The sequence below is a fragment of the Lithobates pipiens genome, unplaced genomic scaffold (assembly GCF_037356315.1).
Source record: "Lithobates pipiens isolate NorthernLeopardFrog02 unplaced genomic scaffold, aLitPip1_a1.2 Scaffold_19, whole genome shotgun sequence".
Lineage (NCBI taxonomy): Eukaryota > Metazoa > Chordata > Amphibia > Anura > Ranidae > Lithobates > Lithobates pipiens.
This window is the reverse complement of record NW_027507764.1, coordinates 124,596,451-124,619,538: the sequence shown is the minus strand read 5'-3', so window position 1 is coordinate 124,619,538 and position 23,088 is coordinate 124,596,451. Positions and strand designations below refer to the sequence as shown.

Here is a 23,088-nt window from a genome sequence, read left to right as displayed (position 1 = left end):
AGCTGATAATTCCGTGAGAGTCGCCTCCGTATAGACGGAGATCCGACTTGTAGGCGACCTCCACTGAAATCAACGGGCACGAGTCGCCTACAAGTCGGATTGAAGTAGTACAGTAACCTTTTCTGAAGTCGGAGCGACTTCAGTAGTGTGCATTAAGATGGCTCTCATTCACTTACATTGATTTTTACATGTTGTCCGACCTGAGGCGACTAGGGGCGACCTGAAGTCGGATCTGAGTCGCCCCTGTGTGAACCGGCTCTAACAAGTCAGGAAAGTACAAATACCCTCCAAATGACCGCTTTTTAGAAAGTAGATATTCCAAGATATTAAGTAAGTAGCATGATGAGTTTCCCACAATTCTTTGCAAAATTAAGATTTTTTTTTTACAAAATTGTCATATTATCAGGTTATTTCTCACACACAGCATATGCATACAACAAATTGCACCCCAAAATACATTCTGCTAATCTTCCCGAGTATGGCGAAACCACATGTGTGAGACTTTTACACAGCCTGGCCACATACAGAGCACCAAAATTGAAGTAGCACCTTCGGGCGTTCTACGAGCAAAAATGACACATCTCATTTCACAACCACCTATTACATTTTTGAAGGCCCTGGAGCACCAGGACAATGGAATTGCCAACAAAAAGACCCCATTTTGGAAAGCAAACACCCCAACGTATAATCTATGAGGCAGAATGAGTCTTTTGAATGGTTCATTTTTTTTCCAGACGTTTTTGGAAAATGTGGAAAAAAAAATGAAAGCACATTTTTTTTTTACACAAAGTTGTCCATTTATAAGATATTTCTAACACATAGCATCTATATAGCAAAAATTACACCCCAAAACACATTCTGCTACTCTTCCCGAGTTTAGCGATACCACATGTGTGATACTTTCACACAGCCTGACCACATACAGGGGCCCAACATTGAAGTAGTACCTTCAGGCGTTTTACGAGCATAAATTACACATCTCCTTTCATTCCTACCTATCACACTTTTGAAGGTCCAGGAGCACCAGGACAGTGAAATTACCCAAAAAAATTACCCCATTTTGGAAAGCAAACACCCCAACGTATAATGTTTGAGGCAGAATGAGTCTTTTGAATGGTTCATTTTTTTTCCAGACGTTTTTGGAAAATGTGGAAAAAAAAATGAAAGCACATTTTTTTTTTACACAAAGTTGTCCATTTATAAGATATTTCTAACACATAGCATCTATATAGCAAAAATTACACCCCAAAACACATTCTGCTACTCTTCCCGAGTTTAGCGATACCACATGTGTGATACTTTCACACAGCCTGACCACATACAGGGGCCCAACATTGAAGTAGTACCTTCAGGCGTTCTAAGAGCATAAATTACACATCTCCTTTCATTCCTACCTATCACACTTTTGAAGGTCCAGGAGCACCAGGATAGTGAAATTACCCCAAAAAATTACCCCATTTTGGAAAGCAAACACCCCAACGTATATTCTATGTGGCATGGGCTGCAAATAGTTACTTGGGTACTCTGATGGGCTGCAGATAGATACTCGGGTACTCTGATGGGCTGGTGACAGGTACTTGGGTACTCTGATGGGCTGGTGACAGGTACTCGGGTACTCAGATGAACTGTGGCGGGTACTCATATGGATTGCGACAGGTACTCAGATGGACTGGCAGGTACTCAGATGGACTGAGACAGGTATTTGGGTACTCAGATGGACTGAGACAGGTACTCGGGTACTCATATGGACTGGGACAGGTACTTGGGTACTCTGATGGACTGTGACAGGTACTCGGGTACTCTGATGAACTGTGACAGGTACTCGGGTACTCTGATGGACTGTGACAGGTACTCATATGGACAGTGACAGGTACTCAGGTACTCTGATGGAATGTGACAGGTACTCGGGTACTCATATGGATTGTGACAGGTACTCGGGTACTCATATGGACTGTGACAGGTACTCGGGTACTCATATGGACTGTGACAGGTACTCATATGGACTGTGACAGGTACTCGGGTATTCTGATGGACTGTGACAGGTACTCGGGTATTCTGAAGGACTTTGACAGGTACTCAGATGAACTGACAGGTACTCAGATGGACTGACAGGTACCCGAGTACTCTGATGGACTGTGAGTGTGTCAGGAAAACCTTTCCCACAAACATCAGAGTTGTGTGAGGGTCGGAAGAATACCTGTGCACCGGAAAATCAATAGCGCGATCGCCGGTGCGTGTGCGCGCATTCGTGGGAGCGTGCGCAGGTGGGAGCGTGCGCGGGAGCGCGCGTGCGGCTGTCTAGTCGGCAATTGGTGCCAATGGCGCTATTTAAAGGGGATCTATGCCTTGCTGCCCGATCAACAGTGTTCCTGTGTACTCTGCTACCCTGTATCCAAATCTACTTGATCCGTATTGAACCTGGCCTGTTCCTGACTTTTCTGCTTTCTCCCTGCCCCCCGACCTTGGCTTCCGAACCTGACTATTCTCTTTTATTTAATTTTGGTACCTGATCTGCTCGCCTGTGTTTGACCTGGACTGTTTAACTACTCTGCAACCTGCCAGTTACCTGCCTACCGCTGCTGGACTACAGAACACCTCCCTGTTCTCCGCTGTATCTGGCTGGTGCCTTCTGCTGTGTTCTGCTACCACCTGCATCCTGCTGCTGGACTACAGGCTTTTTCCCGTTGTCCGCTGTATCTTGCTGCCACCTGCATCCCGCTGCTGGATTACAGGACTCCTCCCCGTTGTCTGCTGCATTCTGCCTGCGGTCTGCATTCCGCCACTGGGCTACAAGGCACATCCCTGCTGTCCGTTGCTTCCGGTTGGTACCGCCAGCTGCATCCTGCTGTCACCTGCATCCTGCTGCTGGACTACAGGACACCTCCCTACTACCAACGGTCTCCTGCCTTCTACACCGGCCACCCAGTCAGGCGCTTGTGCTCCCGAGCCTCTGTCATCTCTACCAGGGCCTCCCGAGTCAGAGGTTTATGAGAGGCTGCTCCCTGCACTCCGGGCTCTGCCTTAAGGTATGTGACAGAGTGACAGGTACCATGATGGGTGGTGACAGGTCTTCTTTATTGGGGGGGGGGGGGGCAATCAGTGTGATTGGTGTGTACAGTAAGCGGTAACGAGATGTTACCGCAATCTCCTTCTCACAAATGATCGTTGTGTGAGGAGGAGAACCTGGTAACATCTTGTTTTTGTTTACATTTAGTGATAAGCGAGAAAGTATCACAGCCGATCACGTGGGTAAACAGCCGGCCAATGGACGTAATTGTGCCTGGAAGGATGGTTTTCAGCAGGGATTATGTCGAGCTGCCCGACAGATACTGGGGGGCCAACCACTGGTCAAGTCTAAAGCCGTCCGGAAAGGTTCTCCTGGTAAGGATGGGTGCTGTATGGGGTCTGGCCAGAGGGTTGGGTCCCTGGCCTTCTGGCCTAGATTGGGGTAGTTCTAGCTCGTCAGTTTTTCAGGAAAGAACGCTTGCTTCCCTACAGCACTGGGGGGAGCGGTATTTCCTGAATGTAATTAGGTAGGAGTGATGGGGGCGAGGGTTGAGCCTTTAGAGAGGGGGCTCTCCCCAAGCTGCCAAATCTTCAGGCCTTCCTGGCTGGGGTGGGGGGCTGCTCTGGATTTAATGGCACCATGGTCACTTCACTAACACACTTTTTTCACAGCTGCCTCTAGTGAGAAGCCTTTTGGCTAGGACCAGGGGAATTTTTTATTCCTGGCCGAAGGGACTGGCCATTGTATTGCACAACTGTCAAACGCACTTCTCCCACTTTCTTTTTCCCACTTTCCTATTTATTTTAACCCTGTGTTTGTTACTTTTTTGTATTTATTTGTTTGGTGTGTACACGTTTCGTCATTGTGTGATTATTAGGGTGTGGGTCTTCGGCCTATCCTGAACATCTTGGGATGGGAGTGGACATGGCCTTTTGGCTTAGTTCACCCTCTCTCGTGAGGTCTACCTTCACGGAGCCCCACCGAGTACTTGGATGGGTCTGTTTCGGCAGACCCTCCAGAGAAAGGGGGTCCCTCTGGTTTCGGACAGATGGATCAGAGTGAAGTACCTCAGACCCCATCTGCAGCCTAACGCCCCAGGGGATCAGGGTAAGGTCCTTCCTAGGGAGGACTAGTGTAACACCCGTTGCACATTTTATGTCACCTCTTTATGTGTGTGCATTATTTTGGCACCGGGTGGTTTCTGGGTGTGTTTCACACGCCACGGGCTTTTGAAAAAAATAAATAAATAATGATTTTAGTGTATTTTTAGTGAAAATAGCGATATGATGAACATTTGCACTATTATTGTGGGCCCAAAAAAATCAGTAGTGATTTTTTCTATTCTACAGGTCATGTGCTTTTATGTGCTTTTAGAATATGTCTAGCTTGAGGGGTATTTTCAAATTTTGAAAGCTGTAAGTGAAAAATGAAAATCTCCCGATTTTTAGAGAAATTTTTGAATCCGTTCGATTTTCACCATTTTGCATAAAGGTGCAAGTTAAAATGTATAAATATTTGTTATTAATTAACTCCATATGGGTTCAGATGTTAGATTTAGCAGGAATTTTGTAAAATTATCTGTGTTTTTATCTGCTAATAATGGTGTTAGTGTATTTTTTGCGAATATATTGGTTTGATAAACATGTGCACAAATACCACGGGGTCTAAAAAATTAGTAGCACTTTCTTTATATTCTAGAGGTCATATGCTTTCAGAAAATATATGGTTTTTGGGGTCTTTAACAAATGATGAAAGCTGTAAGAGAAGCTGTAAGGGAAAAATGAAAACCTTCAGATTTTTTGCAAAATTTGGATATTTGCATACGTTAAATTTTCTGAATTTTGCAAAAAGTAAAAATTAAAGTTTTTGTTATTTATTAACTCCATATAAGTTAAGCTTTTATTTTTAGTAGGGATTTAGCAGTAATTTTATAAAATTAGCTGTGTTTTTATCTGCTAATAATGGTTTTAGTGTATTTTTGCGCCAATATATTGGTTTGATAAACATTTGCGCAAACACCATGGAGTCTAAAAAATCAGTAGCACCTCCTATTTATTTTAGAGGTCATATGCTTTCAGAAAATATATGGTTTGGGGGGTCTTTCACAAATTCTGAAAGCTGTATGGGTAAAATGAAAACCTTCAGATTTTTTGAGAAATTTGGATATCTACACTTTTGCCTCTGATCATTTTTCACCATTCCGCAAAAAGGTACAATTTAAAAGTTACAAATATTTGTTATTTATTAACTCAATACAGGTTAAGCTTTTATATTTAGTAGGAATTTTGTAAAATTTGCGGTGTTTTTATCTGCTAATAATGTATTTTTTGCAAATATATTGGTTTGAAAAACATTTGCGGGGAGTCTAAAAAATCAGTAGCACCTTCTTTTTATTCAACTGATCATGTGCTTTCATAAAAATATATGGTTTGGGGGGTATTTCACAAATTCTGAAAGTTATAAGTGAAAAATAAAAAAGCAAAGGAAAAAGTGCAACAATAGTCTGGCCACCTGAGTGTACAAAATGGAGCACAAGACCTGGCAGCGAAAGGGTTAAGGTGTTTTAAATCCTTACATATACCCAGTGAAGGGACTATCCTCAAGTAACACACAGAGATGAAACAAATCTTCCTACATAAGTTGTATGTGTAGTCCTCTCTTCTCTACATCAGTTCAAGGTGCAGAATTTATAAGCTTGTCTGAGAGTTCAGAAAAAAGGGGGCGGAGTGTGGAGAGCTCTCCATGCAGCACACAGAAACAGAGCCGAGGCTGTCAATCAGCTAACGGTCCCTCCCCTGTCATCTTCTTTCTCTTGGTGTCAGGAAAACTTGTACTCTGAGTGGGGGACTTATCAGAATCTGATAATCCAGCCCTGCCTCACCCCGCACCCCCCCATGTGAATGAGGATGGTGTTACTCATTCACCAAAAAAAGTGTAACAAATAAAAAAACACACACACACACACACACATACACACACACAGTTTTTGACAAATCCTTTATTAAAATTCAAAAATCCCCAGATCCAACGTCAATCACAACGCCCACCAGACATGAAAAACAAAAAAACCTCTGCACAAGGCTAGCCCCCGACTGCCAGCTCCTCCCCCTCCCTCTGATAGTTAAGGTGAGGGGTGGGGCCACCTGGTGAAGCGACCAAGCATGCAGCTCAGCAGGTCCACCCCTTGTGACATCACTGTGCTGGTTCGGTGACATCACAAGGGGTGGACCTCCTGAGCTGCATGCTTGGATAAGGGTCTGGTATAGATTTGGGGTGGAGGGGGTCCATCATTTTTTTTTATGATTTTGGCGTGCGGTTCCCCTCCAAATCTATGCAATGCATTTTTTTCCCGATTTGTTTTTTTTTGCTGGCAATTCTTTTTTTCACATTCAGCTGTCAGTGGGGAACCCCCGCTGACAGCTAATGACTCATTGGTTAAGGACATGGCGGCCGGCTGCCCGGCCTGCTACTTATCAACCAGCTATATACAGTGTGCTTAATGAGAAGAAAAAACAAACTAGCAACAAACCATAAAATTTATGAAAACTGCATGCAAAAATGCATCACAAACGTGGGTTTAAAAACACAAAGCGCACTGCAAAACGCACCTGAAAACTGCATCAACTGCATAGATGTACACCTAGACTTAAAGGGGATTTCCCACAAAATTGAAATCCCCTATTTGATTGGTACATCTCTTTCTTAAAGAACAGGAGGAACCCCAATCATTGTCTGGAGTTCTTGGCAACAAAAATAAACCTGGCATAGGACAAATATAGGAATGGAGGCTCCCATTAGTAAACTCAAATATGCTAGTTGATTGTTATGCTGTCCTACTAACCCTAATGCCTTAATTTAAGCCTTGTACACACTACTAGGCTTTTTTTTTTCATTTAACTTGGCGGGTTGAATGAAAAAAAAAAACTGACAGCTCAGATCGGAGCTGCTGTACTAACAATCTGATGTTGGAACAGCAATCTCCCCTGCTGTGCTGTTGTGTTCTGACAGGGGGATGGCCCTCAGGGGAATGGAACAGAAGCTGCCCGAATGTCCGGCTTCTGTAAGACCGGCCGCTGTACACATGGGCCAATCCTCCCGACATTTGGCCCCTGTGTACTAGGCTTTACTGACCTGGAGCACAAACACAAACATTCTTTAGGTCACGAAATACAAAAAGCATTAAATCAAGAGGGTCAGCATTCCTCATATAATATTATGATATCATTTTCCTATTACTAGTACTCCACTTATAGGCTATATATTCTGGTTCTTTCACAATAAATAACATGAACTTCTCTCTATTTTACTTCCAAAAACTGCAAAAGATATTCCTCCTGGTAAAGACAACTTTTGGACCAATAATCACGATTGGCTAAGGTCCTTGACAGGGGGCACTAGTCTGTAGTTCAGAACAGCCATGCTATAATTCACCAATTACCACTTTCCACAATTTTTATAGTGTAGTAGTCGCATGTAAACATTAACATGGGAACAAACCAAGGCTGATGTTGATAGATGACCCTAAAGTATCAGACATACAAACGGATTAAACTGCGTGCTCATGTGACACCCATTCAGGTCAAATCCTGTTACTTTATCAGGTAATGTCACCCTAGTATTGATTTTCTATCTACTTCCCCTCTACTGTTATATACAGTCTCAAACATTGATGTATCTCCTGGGGTATACCACTTGCAGCTAAGAAACATAGACTTAATTATTGTACATATGATACTGCAATAATATAAGCTTAATTCTGTAAGTGATAATATACACATGTAAGTACACAGCAACATGAATGGAATTGCATTAGTGGTAATTGTATACAGAAAAGGCTCCGATGTTAGTATTAGTTTCAGAAATCACGAAAAGCAGCCCATCGGCAGGGCATGGTGGATGATGGATGATAGCGATTGTGTTTATTATCTGTAATACAACATGAAATGAGTTTTTTTTTTCTGGAACGCACAGAGGACAAAAAGTATGGCCAGTGCTCAGTGTAAAAAGACAGATCATTCAATGGATATCCACAATCCCAGGGGAAACACCCAGTGCTCTGTCATGAGTGAATTACACTCCGCCAACAGGAAGGGAAATTACAATTACATGGGGCAAATGGATAAAGCTGCAAACACAAACCGCTAGATATTATGCATAAATTGAACCTTCATGTAAAACATCATTGATTTACTTTTGCCCTATACAGTATAATAAAAACCTGTCAGTACATAACAGAACAGATATAAGGATTGTGTAATAATTATTTTTCATGCTTATTTTTTTACATATTTGTTCTAAAATAGGCTGCTTGCCAGCACTACAAACTATATAAATATATATCCAGCTTTACTACAGCAAAAAAAAAAAAAAAAATGGTAATAAATGTAAAGGGCGCTGTCAAAAATAAGTGCATAAGCTCATAAGCGTATATACAAATTCCAGGTGTGTATAAACAATGAATACAAAATAAAAAAATAAATAAACAAACCAGTGAAACAAAGGGAGTTATTTTCGAAAGGTAAATACACTTTGCACTGCAAGTGCACTTTAAAGTCTAAATCTAAGGGGTAGATCTGAAATGAGTGGAAGCTCTGCTGATTTTATTATCCAATCATGTGCAAGCTAAAAAAAGATGCTGTTTTTTATTTTCCTTGCATATCCGCCTCGGATCTACAGAGACTTTACTTCCAAGTGCATTTTCAGTGCAAAGTGGATTTGCCTTTAGTAAATAACCCCTAAAGTCTGAAAAACAAGAGTCCTGAAGTAAATAAAAAATATACATTAGTGCAAAGAACCGCTATTGGTGCGTTCAAAATAGTGGTTATAAAAAACAACCTTAATACCAAAAATGTGTGTAAAAAGAATTAGTTCATTTGTGAATCATCTATCAGTTCAAATGACAGTTTCCATTCAAAACAATACATGGGTAAAGAATCAGTGCAAACATATCCAAAGATGCTTCACCACCGAGCTAAGGAATAAATCTTAGCATTAGCACTGGTTTATTTAACTTTTTTGTTATTTTGTATTAATTGCTTATACACACCTGAAACTTTTATATAAGATTATGAGCTTATGCACTTATTTTTGGCAGCGCACTTTACATTACCACATTCATTGCATCCCACCAATCCAGGGATTTTTTAGTGCAGTAGTCTTTCACTATATTGGCCTTTTTTAATTGTACAGTATTAATTACTGTCCATGTCCATGCAGCTTAAAACCCACACTGGACTGCAGATGGTGTGAACCCACCCTTAACACCGACCTAAAGAAGATTGCCCATGTGTAGGAGATATTATAAACAGTGGTTGCATGCTTTCTGTGTGTATGTCAGCATATGGAATCCCATGGCAACAGCTCAGTTGTAGCCAAAATTCCCTTTTTTCCCCCAAACAAACATTCCTTTATTCCTCATTCCTCCATAACTTCCACACTTTTAGCTCTGAAGTAAAGAACTGAACACAATGAGGTGCCACAGGAAAACATAAAAATAAAAATGCAAAAAGTGCATCACAAAGTACTTGATTTATTTTACCTTTTCAGGCTTTTTTTGCACTTGTTGATTCTGCCAGGAGCACATTTTCTGCCCTATGCTGACAACGTTCACTATCTGCACAGATTGTCAACCTAGAGCTGGACTGCAGAACATCCCTCCTTATGCCGCGTACACACGATCGGAACGAGCGGACCTGCCCACGCACGACCGGACTTTGCCGGCGGACAAACCGCCGGATTTAGGGTGGGAGTCCGCCGGACTTTTGAAATGAACGGACTTGCCCACACACGGAGGAAAGTCCGTTCATTTTGAACGTGACTCCAGGTAGACAGGACTAGCGCAGGAGGTCAATGTCGCTGCCTCCATCGGCGAGATTGACATGTCGCTGGCCCCTTCACCTGGTATGGACTTAAAGGGGAAGCCCTATGCTGAAAAAGCGGAGTGGGGGTCCCCCCCAAAGTCCATATCAGACCCTTATCCGAGCACGCAGCCCGGCCGGTCAGGAAAGGGGGTGGGGACGAGCGAGCACCCCCCTCCTCCTGAGCCGTACCAGGCTGCGTGCCCTCAACATGGGGGGTGCTTTGGGGAAGGGTGGGCCCTGCGGCCGAGGACTTTTGGGGGAAAAAAGTCCGCTGGAGCCCACCCACGGGCGGATATTCCGATCGTGTGTACGGGGCATTAGGGTCCATTCACACCAGGTGCAGTGTGCCTGCTTTGGGTGGCTATTCCAGGGCAGCCCCACTGCACGACAAGGCAAAATGCCTTTACACAAGCAGGAAATTAAATCTGGGGGGGGGGGGGGTGTTTTGTTCACCGTCTGTGTACTTTAAGCCTCCAGGTTGCCATATTGCATTGCATTTTATAAAAAATTTAAGAGCTGCAGATTATATTGAAAAGGAAATGTATTTTTAATAACATTTAATTACAATATGACTCGTGTCGCAATTGTATACTCTATATAATTTTTACATTTTTTTTCCCCACAAAAGTGGAGTTACCCTTTAAGCAGGTCAGTTTTACTCTAAAATAAAAAGTCAGGATAAAAATAAAGTCAGCTGTCAATGCTGACTTTATTTATGTGGGCTGCAAGACTGAAATTAAAAAAATATACCATAAGGGAATTGAGATTTATCAGATTTTATTGCCTGAATGATTCCTCCCTGTCAGTGACTTATGCTGGCCACAAATTGTGGTTGATTTAACCACTTGCCTACTGGGCACTTTTACCCTCTTCCTGCCCAGGCCAATTTTCAGCTATCAGTACTGAAACACTTTAAACGACAATTGCGCAGTCATGCTACATTGTACCCATATGACATTTATATAATTTTTTCACATAAATAGAGCTTTCTTTTGGTGGTATTTAATCACCACTGAGTTTTACATTTTTTGCTAAACAAACAAAAAAAAAGACCAAAATTTTGAATACATTTTTTTTTCCTCATAGTTTGTTATAAAATTTTGCAAACAGGTAATTTTTCTCCTTTGCTGATTTGCGCTGATGAGGCCACACTGATGAGCACTGATAGGCTGCACGTTTGGGTACTGATAGGCTCCACTCATGGGCACAGATGAGGCGGCTCTGGTCAGCACTGATGAGGTTGAACTGGTAGACAGCACTGATGGGGGATTGATAGGTGGCACTGATGGGCAATGATAGGCAACACTGATAGGTGCACTGATGAGGAGGCACTGATGGTCACTGACTGGCAGCACTGGTGGGCACTGATTGGCAGCACTGATAATCAGGATATTGATAATCAGTTCCCTGATTGTCAGTGTAGATGTCCCTTTCCCACAAGCCGGTTATCGGCAAGCCTCTCCTCTCCCTGTCAGCATGAGGAAAGGAATGGAGATAACCGTATTTACATTGTGATCAGCTGTCATTGAACACAGCTGATCACGTGGTAGAAAGCCTCTGTGATTGGCCCTTTACCCCGATCTGTGATCAGCTGTGTCTTAAGGATGCAGAGATCACAGAGCAGGACGTTCCCATGGATGCCCTCTCGGAAATATAAGTCTGCGCTGTAGCTGTGTTTCGGTTATAGCGTGGGCTGTGCATGGTAGCCAATTAGCTTCTAACTTCATCTTGCTCAATTAAGCTTTGACAAAAAAACTGGAACCTGATTGGTTTCTATACAGAGCGTCACCAGATTTTGTACTCTTCAATTTTGGTAAATCAACCCCACGAATCTAAAGGAACCAGGTAAATTTCGATCAGTTCTGCTGTCAAAATGCAATGTCCTGATGGGAGGGAAGATTCCCCCATCCACCTTGTTTGTGTAGCTGGAGTAATCGGTTACATTATTTTTCCTTCAGCCTGCTTGCAATGAATGGCAATAGCTGTGCTCTTTAACTACATAATTAAACACAGTTACTAAATTAACATTTTAACAGTTTAAGGCCCGGTTCACACTGCAGTGACTTTGAAGCTGACTTCGGCATAACTTCCATACTACTTCTTTAACAGAAGTCATTGCAAGTCATACCAAAAGTAGTGCAGGAACCCTTTTCTAAGTCAGAGCAATTAGAATGGTTCCATTGCACTTAATGGAGTGCATGTCGCACCAGTGTGAATTGGGCCTAAGGCTTCATGCACACAGGATGTCTGCTTGTCCTTTATGAACAACTTTTCTCCAGGCAGGAGAAAAGGTACTACAATATTGGCCATTAGAATGCATTAACATGCAAACTCGTTGTGTGTTTTTGCACATTCTGTGTTTTTTCTGCTTAAAAATGCTCCTATCCTGAACACACTGTTTTTTTCTACCTGTTAACACTCTGCTTCTAATATGCCCGTAGATGTCTTTGTGTACATGGACATCTACATAGGATAACTTTAAAGGTTCTAAACAGGCAAGAAAAAGAAAAAACAAGACACCTGTAACAGTGGAATTTGTTAGTTCTTGTGTGCATAAGCTCTCACTGTGTAATAAATTAGCATGTATTACCTCTGTGTCTGAGGTGTGCTCTGAATTCGTTGGGCTGGATTCATCTTGACAGCTTAACTCCTCTTCATCGCTGACTGTAAAACAAACAAAGGTAATTGCAAAAAAAATGTCGAAAGCACAACAAAAAGTTGAGCTGCTTTTATCCTTAGGCCCCCATTCACAAATTGGGCCACTATCAATCACATGCAGGAGCCACAGAAGGGATTCCCGGTGTTTATCTGTGTGCAACAGCCCCATTAAAACAAATGGGAGGCCGATAGTTCCTGCAGCAAATTGCATCCGCTCACATGTACTGGCTCATGGAGCAACTGCCTGCGATGATCGGAACTTTGATGTAGTTTGGGCGATGTGTCACCCGCATATAACCATTAAAGACTCCTCTTGCAAGTGTGAATAGGGCTTTAGGCCTCATGTACATTGGTCATTCAGTCCCTGTGCATGAGATTCCAATGTTTTCATGCTGGCGGAAGGTGAATGTGCACTATTCAGCCTTGCTGTTGGCAGCCTGTAAAAGTCTATGAGAGGCTGAAAGCTGTTGGTGGATTGGCAGTAGTGGTACTAACTTTTGGGCAGTATGAACCCAGGAACAAATAGCTAGAAATCAAGAAGTCCAAGAATAAATACATGGGCCCAAGGCCTTAACAGTTTTAACCAACCAGGTACAATCAAAATATACTTCAGACTTTATACAAACCTGTAAACTAAAGCTACAAAAATGTACTTAGTTATAAATGATGTTAATAAATACTTTTAACTTCTGCACGTATTAGGCTTGGCTACATTAGAAAATTACTATGAAGAACATTGTATCCCCCTTCAGTAGTTTATGCTCGCCATATGTAGATGATGATTTACTCATTTTAAACCAATCAGAGGACTAGTGCATATGAAGGGATCATATGCCTTCATGTGTGAACCAATGTGCAGAATCATTCGTTCACAAGAGTCACTGCGATCCAGGACCCTATCTAGTAAACTGTACTACTGTTCCACTTGTGTGGTGGGGTCCTAGTTTGTCATGCGCTATGAACATCCACATAATGTTGCTTTTGTGTCTCCTTTTCCTATTAGATTCACTGCGGACTAAACATGCAAACATAAAAAAAAAAAAAAAAAAATCTACTGTCTACTGTCTTATTAAGCAAAGAAATGCATGCACCAAGCTTCAAGGTGAATTAAAACCCAGGTTTTTTTTTTCAGCAGGAACGGGGGGGGGGGGGGTGACACATCATACCTCCAGCACTGAATGTCTGTAACGGCAAGGGGTGCCGGGGTATGCTGGAGTGTTTATTGATGCTGACTGTTGAGGAATCTATTGTCACTGGAGGGATCTATTGTTGATAGTGGAGGATTTATTGTTGCTGGCATTAATGGCTGCTGAGAGGGATCTTCTGTGGAGGCAGGTGTCTACTGTTGCTGGCTGCTGGTGGTTCTATTGATGTTGTCTGCGAGGAGATCTATTGTTGGGGGGCATATTGTTGTGGGGGCTGTAATGTTGCTTGGGCGGATCTATTGTTGCTGGCGGGGGGAGGGGTGGTTGACTGTTGCTGGCTGCAGGATATCTATTTACTGCTTTTCTTCTTTTCTTGTCATCATTAACAAATTCCATACAAGTTACTTAGCACTGCAAAATGATACTTGGTTCTGTATTCTCTAAAAGGTCTCTAAAAGGGGGTAGTACTGAGAGGTGGGTAGGGGTGCAACCAAGGGAGGGTGCTTGAAGTTGGGTAGGGGGCAGGGACAAGGGGATCTCGGAAGGTTGAAGTACCTGCACCTATTCTCTGAGAAAAAAAGCCCAGATAAAAACTGCATAATATGCTTTTGGATTTTTGCTTGCACATTATTGGCTGACTGAGGTCAGCATAACTTCACTTTATTCACTAAGATAGGTGAAACATCAATTCACAAAGAGAACATTCACTTAGGTTAGCGAATGAGGTGATGTTGTATTGACTTCTATTATTCAATCATGTGCAAGCTTACCTGTTTTGTTTTTTTAGAAGCATATTCTTGGGTTTTCCTGGCAAAGTACATTTTTTCTTTGTTTCATGCCATTTACTATGAAAAGTGAAAATTCACTTTACAAAGTCAAATTTCACTTTAAACGTAAACATGCTGTACTCCTTTAGTAAAACAATTCATTTATATTCACGGAGTAACTTTTGTAGTGATTAAATTTATTCTCCCATTTTTAGAAAGCCAGATAGATGATTTGTAAATGCTTTAAGGTGAAAAAGGGACTGAATTAAAATGAAATACATTCTCAGAGTAACCCCTCTAGATCAACATCACTTAGTTTTAAAAGACAATACAGGTTACAGATGCAGCAATATTTTCAAACCTAATTTTCCTGGGAAGTTTTACTTTATACTGTAACATGGACATAAAACCAGTAGTGTTTGAAGAGCAGCCATGAGCTGTGTGCTTAAAGCTATGCCAATATAAACTGTCTACTAGTCTTTCCTAGCTTCCAGCCTGGGAGAAAACCAGAATGCCCATATATTGTACGTCAATCAGAGCCAGATTGTCTTGATGCAAAGGCACTGAACAAATGTCGTCACAGATAGACATAAATTACATACAAAGGTTTACATTTCACATATTTTTCTTAGCACTACAAAGAGACACAGAAAGATACACAGGTTGTTCTTAAACAGCAAGATTTCCCATGTATTTTCTTTATTGAAAATAAGCTATCAAAAGACAAATTGTATATAATATACTTTGGCTCTAATTATTGCATGTTTAGTGGTGATGCATTAATATTACTTTATAGGCATAACTTTACAATTTTGCACTATGAAAAATATGGACCCAAATTCTTGTTGTATCTATGTAAGTAGATGGATCTTGTTTATAGAATGTTGAGCTCTAGCCTAAGAAAACATTTCTATAATTGATAGTGTTAAAGTGTCACCAAACCCACATCATAAAAAACTATCAATAAATGGTGTATTACATGCTGTTCATACTCACTCTGTCACTATTCATGTTGTAAAGCGCTGAGCAAATTGTTGGCGCTATATAAAACCTGTATAATAATAATAATAATATGAGATTCGTTTTCTGTATTCTGCAAAAAACCTGATGGATCCTGCTTTTTTCTGTCTCCCCCTCCTGTCCATGTCCCTAATGCATTTTGGGATTTACAGAGCAGTGTTGGCAGCTCTGCACATGCTCAGTTTTCACTTAAGTTTCTATGCTGAGCATTCCTTCCCTATCACATCTGAGCATAGAGTCACACATGTGGGCGTATCCACAGTGGTAAATGACAGCCCACTCCCTCCCTCCTCCTCCATGCCCAATAACCAGCTAAACACAATGGGGATGAGATATTACTTGTAGATTTATGGAGGCTTTACCTCCCTCTTATTCTGAGATGCAGGCTGGCGGGGCGTGACACAACCTGTGACTGGCATAAATCCATCCACACCATGTTATTGCCAAAAAAATAAAGATATGATTTTTAAATATATGATAGTATAACAACTTAAAACAGTTTATTGATATTAATTATTTTTACTCTGTATCCCAAAGGCAGTTTTATAATTATTATTTTTTTTACCAGGTGACCAGTAGCAGAGGTCTAGAAGCTTCTCCTGTCACCGTTTTCCTACAGACAGGCTGGGAAAGATCTGGGTCATGTGTTGCTGTATATCAATTAGGAAAAAGGTACTTTTTTATTTACAGCACCATAATCCACACACAAAAAGAGGGAAAACAGTTAAACAGTTTGTGTTTAGTATCAGTTTAACCTCCCTGGCAGTATGATTATTTTAGTTTTTAGGTGTTTAAAGCAGTACAATTATTTTACATGGAAATTTGGCGTTTTATATTGTAGTCCTGTAATTCTTAAGCCCCATACACACTATCAGATTTTCTGCTGACTTTTTCCTTCACATTTACCAAAACCATGTAGTACAAGGGCCTGCCTGATTGCATACAAATTGAAATTCCTAAGGTTTGACCTCATATTATATGGTTTTGGGAAATCTGAAGGAAAAACTCAGCAGAAAAACTGACAGTGTGTATGGGGCTTTTGGAATAACTCACTTAAATCTGTCCAAACCAGAGTCTAGTAGACATCCCGGGTATGATAAAGTTTGAAAAATGAAATCATAAATTATAATATAATAAATAACTATAAATAATTATACCAAATAATAATATAATAATAATAAAAATCATTCAAGAATGTAATCAAATCAAAAACACTGAAATTTTCTCAGTTGTAGAATTGTCGCTGTCATTACTTTTCAGTATTTTAACTCCCCAGAAAATCGCTATCCTTCAATTCTGCGAGTGATTCTAATTCTAGCTGGTCTAAAACCACTTTTGCTGTAAAGGGATGGTTTTGGTTGCTATGGACAATTTCCAGTTTCCAGGCAGAAAGAAAAGTATTTATAATATAAAACTAAATGCAGGGAACTGGGCAGACCATAAGGGACAAAGGGGATGTGAAATAATTACATACAGCAATGTAATCTGTAAGATTACATTATACTGTATGTAATGTGTGTGTTTTACTTTTTGAATTTGGCACCATTCTCCATCCCCGTGCGTCGCAAAGCTCGCAGGGAACGGAACTCGGCTCTGTGATAGATCGAGCGGAGGACGGGGAGCGGGGGGACATCGCTGGATCCAGGGGATAAGGTAAGTAAACTCATCCTGGATCCAGCGATGTAATCCCGAGTCTGGCTCGGGGTTACGGCTAATGGTACTAAATTTTCACCCCGAGCCAGACTCGGGAATACCGCCAGGGGGGTTAAGGTCCAAATATACTTTACTGACAAGTTTTTTTCACTCTTGAAGCTGGCAGGCTGCCATTATGTAAATTAGTGGATTTCCTACATCAGACAACTAAAAAGTGTTGTTTATGCCTGCCCTACTTTAAGCCTCTAAAGAATTAGTAGTAGCCATGTTATGTCTTTGCCTTCCCCTCCTTTTTAGCATCATGTTATCTTGAATCACACATTGGGGCTGATTTACTAAAGGAAAAAGAATGTGCTAATTGAAAGTCCAGTTGCTCCAGAGTTTAGTAAATGAGGCAAAGCTCCATTTTACAATGAATACCCAATCACAAACAAGGATTTTTTAAAAAGAAAACAGAATTTTTGCTCTCATATGATTGGATGATGGAAGTCAGCAGAGTTTTACCACATTTACTAAGGTCTAAAGCAGGGGTCCCCAAACCCGGGCTATGGCCCTGTGCCGCTCCATGACCTGTTGGGGGGGTTGGCAGCAGCTCGAACTCTGTTTTTATTGTGGCCTGGGCACTGCCTCTTGTTTTTTCCCCTTCATGAGAGCTGGTCTTCAACAAAATGGCAGAGATCAAATCACCAGTGCCAACTCCAGACCTCTAGCGGTGGCTCTGGCTCTCCAGCAGCAGTACAGAGGTTTCATAATGGGCCATGCAGGAGACACCCTGCAGTCAGGCCACTCCACACAATCCACTCAGAGCCCGGACAAATCAAGACCCAAGCAGGACTCTGCTGTTTTCGTCGGCAGCAGGGGACCTGTATGTGTTTTCTGTGCCCCAGGGCGTCAGAAGGAGGGGGGCACACAGAGGCTGCATTGGTGGGCATGGTGAGGCTGCATTGGTGAGCACAGTGAGGCTACATTAATGGGCACCATAAAGCTGCATTTGATGGGCACAGTGAGGCTGCATTTGATGGGAACCATAAAAGTGCATTTGATGGGCAGTGAGGCTGCATTTGATGGGCACTGATGAGGCTGCATTGATCTCTTGTACCATGTCTGCAGTCTCTGGCCATCTCTTGTACCATGTCTGCAGTCTCTGACCATCTTTTGTACTATGCCTGCAGTCTCTGACCATCTTTAGTATGATGTCTGCAGTCTCTGACCATCTTTAGTATGAATGAATGAATGAATGAATGAATGAAATACTTATATAGCGCACAATGCGAACTGAATCGCCTCTAGGCGCTGACGTCCTCAGTCTCTAGTATGATGTCCTCAGTCTCTAACCATCTCCTGTACCATGCCCGCAGCCTCTGACACCTACTGTATCATGCTTGCAGCCTCTGACCACCTTGTATCATGTCTGCAACATCTGACCATCTCTTGTATCATGTCCACAAACTCTGACCATCTCTTGTATCTTGTCCACAAACTCTGACCATCTCTTGTATCTTGTCCACAAACTCTGACCATCTCTTGTATCTTGTCCTCAGTCTCTTGCCATCTCTTGTATCATGTTCTCAGTCTCTAGCCATCTCTTGTATCATGTGTTCAGTCTCAATCCATCTCTTGTATCCTGTCCTCAGTCTCTAGCTATCTCTTGTGTCATGTCCTCAGTCTCTAACGATCTCTTGTACCATGTTCGCAACTTCTGACCATCTCTTGTCTTATATCATGTCTGCAGTCTCTGAGGGGGGAGTCTGGAGAGGAGTCAAGAGTGGGAGTGCCGCCTGGATGGGTGTCATGGGAGAATTAAAACGTGTGGACAACCCGTAGCCATCTAAGCCCTGCATGGTGTACCTGAGAGGAAGTCCGTGACATCACCGCCAGGCAAGTCTGAAGGGGCAGTTAATACAATAATATAAGGGGGCACTGATATGAAGGTTTCCCCCTCATATCAGTACCCCCCCATTCTTTCTGTGGAAGGTGGTCTCTTGAAACCAGAGTCACCCCACGTTCCTTGACGATTGATCAATTTTACCACTTTAAACTGGAATTTGCTTATATATAAAGCCCTATGTGCCTTTATATCTGCTATATATATATCTGCTATATATATATATATATATATATAAACTCTTCAAGCTTCAAATAACCAATTAAGGACCAGCCTTGTTTTGTAATTTAGGTGTTTACATGTTTAAAACTGTTTTTTTTGCTCGAAAATTACTTAGAACCACCAAACATTATATATTGTTTTTTTTTTCTAGCACTCTAGAGAATATTATTCATTAATTAATATTGCAATACTTATTTTCACACCGTATTTGCGCAGCAGTCTTACAAGCGCACTTTTTTTTGGAAAAAATGCATTTTTAAACAAAAAAATAAGACAGCAGTAAATGTAGTCCAATTTTTTTTATATTGTGAAGGATAATGTTACGCCGAGTAAATTGGTACCCAACATGTCACACTTCAAAACTGCGCCCGCTTGTGGAATGGTGTCAAACTTTTACCCTCAAAAATCTCCATTGGTGACGTTTAAAAAATTCTATAGGTTGCATGTTTTGCGTTACAGAGGAGGTCTAGGGCTAGAATTATTGCTCTGGCGCTACCGATCGCGGCGATGCCTCACGTGTGGTTTGACCTCCGTTTTCATATGCGGGAGCTACTCACGTATGTGTTTGCTTCTGCGCGTGAGCTCGTTGGGACGGGGGGCTTTAAAAAAAAAAAATTCTTATTTATTTTACTTTATTTAATTTATTTTTTCACTGTTTAAAAAAAACTAAACTTGGGACACATTTATTCCTATTACAAGCATCCATTGTAATAGAAAAAAGCATGGCAGGTGCTCTTAAATATGAGATCTGGGGTCAAAAAGATCTCATATTTGGACTAAAATGCAAAAAATAAAAAACAAATAAAAATTGTCATTTGAAAAAATGACAACAGAAAAAATAGTTTTTTTTGTACTCACCGTAAAATCCTTTTCTCTGTAATTCCCCGACCGACACAGCTCCTCTCTGTAACAAATGGGTTGTTAGACTTATCACTAGGAGAATACTAGGCATAGTTGTAACACAACACTCAGAACTTTTAGTTCGGTCAGTGAATTACAGAGAAAAGGATTTTACGGTGAGTACAAAAAATCCTATTTTCTCTTATATTCACCGACCGACACAGCTCCTCTCTCTAAAAAAATGGGACGTCCCCAAGCAGTGCCAAAACGAGGGGTGGGAAAACCAGCATAGAAACTTCAACCACCATGGCAAGTGGGAACCAGTGAAACTATACCCACAAAAAAACAGCAGTGCGTGGAAAACCACCAGAAAAAAAACAGGGTATCCTCAACAGGAGTGATCACCCAAGACCGCACCAAACTGCGTAAGCAAAGCAACAGTGCATTAACATAATAGTACTGCGTTTTTATTGAAAAACACGGCCGCCTGCAAAACTTTGCGGCCAAAACAGGCATCAGCCGATGCACTGACGTCTACCTTGTAGAACTTTGTAAACGTATGGACAGACAACCAGGTTGCCACATTACACACCTGAGCGACCGACGCTTGGTGTCGGAAGGCCCAAGGCATTCCAATTGCCCTTGTGGAGTGGGCCGTGACCGGAAAGGGGGGCACCTGCCCCTTCAATGCGTAGGCTTGTACTACAATCTGTCTCATCCACCTAGAAATGGTGGCCGACGAGACCGCCAAGCCTTTCTTTGGACTAGCCACCGAAACAAACAGTGAGTCTGACTTCCGAAAGGGAGCCGTGGCAGACAAATACACCTTCAGAGCCCTAACCACGTCAAGAGCGTGAAGGGCCACCTCCTTAGGGTGCTTCGGCTTAGGACACAGAGATAGTAATACAATGTCCTCATTGATATGAAAGGAACACTTTTGGCAGAAAAGACGGTTGCGGACGCAACACCACCTTATCCTTGTGGATAACCAGATAGGGTGACTTGCAGGACAAGGCCGCCAGTTCCGAAACCTTTCTGGCCGATGTGATGGCCACTAGAAAGACCACTTTCTGGGAAAGAGTCAACAGGGGAATCTCCCTGATATTTTCAAACAGCGGTTTTTGAAGCGCCGACAACACCAGGTTCAAATCCCATGGGGGTAATGGTGGACGTACCGGAGGGGCTACATGTCGCACCCCTTGAACGAAGGTACTCACTAAAGAGTGCAATGCCAGGGGTCGTTGAAAAAAGACAGCTAAGGCTGAAATTTGCCCTTTGATAGTGCTTAATGCCAATCTCTGGTCAACTCCTTGCTGGAGAAACAGCAGGATCCTGGATATGAAAAAAGAGCGTGGATGCCATCCTTTCTCCGCTCACATGGAGATGTAGGCCTTCCAGGTACAATGGTATATCTTCCGAGAAGAAGATTTCCGTGCTCTCCATGGAATCACCGAGTCTGACAGACCCCAGTTCCTCAACACCTGGCTCTCAATAGCCATGCCGCTAAAGCCAGCAATGGTAAAGCAGGATGGAGAATCGGACCTTGAGACAGAAGGTCCTTCGCAGCGGCTGTTGCCAGGGAGCGTCTGCCACCAGACGCACCAGGTCTGCGTACCAGGGACACTGAGGCCAATCTGGGGCAACCAGTATCACTGGGATCCCCTCGGCTTTCACTCTGCGAAGCAGAAGTGGTAACCGTTTTAGTGGAGGAAAGGAGTAGATCAGCTGGTACTGATCCCACGGAGCCACCAGCGCACCTGACACGTCGGCACCTTCCGATTGATACGGGAGGCCAGCAGATCCACATCTGGTGTGCCCCACCTCAGGCACAGTAACCTGAACGTCTTTGGATGCAATGCCCATTCTCCTGGATCCAGCACCTGTCGACTCAAATACTCTGCCTGCCAATTCTCCACTTCCAGGATGTAAATGGCCGACAGGGCCAGAACGTGTCGCTCTGCCCACCGAATTATGTGAGTGACCTCCCGTGCAGTGGCTGAGCTTCTTGTTCCCCCTTGGTGATTGACGTATGCCACAGCCGTGGCATTGTCCGACTGGATCCTGATCGGACGCCCTTGCAGTCTCATCGACCATGTGTAGAGGCACAGCCTGATCACTCTCAATTCGAGCAGATTGATCGGCAACTTGGATTCTTCCATCGACCAGAAGCCCTGAGCCGACTGAACCCCCATCACTCCACCCCAGCCGGATAGACTGGCGTCCATTGTGATCACCGTCCCTTTTAGAGGTAGGAATGATTTCCCGCTCTGAATCACTGGGGACCTCAACCACCAGATCAGTGAGTCTCTGACTGACTGGCTCACCTGGATCTGTCGATCCAGGGACAACTGAGATTTGTCCCAGTTTGTCAAAATCTCCTTCTGCAGGACTCTGGTGTGGAACTCGCATGCAAAAGCGGAGCGACGACCACTTGCGGTTCATCAGGGAATGCCCAGCTGCTCAGCCCCGCCAGGCAGGGAGAGCTGTACTTATCAGTCTTGAAGAGCTGGGAGACATTCCATTGTAGATCTACTCCTGATCAGTACAGGGTAGCAACCGGCCTCGGCATACTGTGACGCAGACATCAGTAGCCCGGTCATATGTACGCCCCGGAGCATAAAAGCTCACCGACCACCTCTGAAGCTGAGGTTTTGTCGTGGCCTGCCGAGCCGTAGCTGCGGCCTGCACACGCTCAATGGCCGGACTGGGGAGACTACAAGAATAAGGGTATCCAGCCTGTCACCCAGCCAGCTGTTGATAGTAGATCACAAGATCATTCCTCTTGCGCAAAAAAACAAGCTTCTTTGTAAAAAGGCATGGACCGATGGGCCCCCAGGGTTCCTAGGTCCTTCTCCTTTACTAGGCAAAATAAAACTGATGCTGCTTGGCAGGGTGGAGGGTTGTAGCCCAAGGGACCACCCCCCTGGGCGTAACTAAAAGAAAAAAAGAGTGTTGTGTTACAACTATGCCTAGTATTCTCCTGGTGATAAGGCTAACGACCCATTTGTTACAGAGAGGAGCTGTGTCGGTC

At 42.8% G+C, this 23,088-nt stretch overlaps 1 protein-coding gene across 1 annotated transcript in view; it reads right to left on the bottom strand.

Annotated features, from left to right (window-relative positions):
* RAPGEF5 (Rap guanine nucleotide exchange factor 5) overlaps nt 1–23,088 on the bottom strand; it is a 437,226-nt gene that overhangs the window by 177,170 nt on the left and 236,968 nt on the right. The window contains exon 8 of the mRNA XM_077491236.1: nt 12,458–12,531. Coding sequence (XP_077347362.1) covers nt 12,458–12,531 — 74 coding nt within the window. The remainder of the gene's footprint in view (nt 1–12,457; nt 12,532–23,088) is intronic.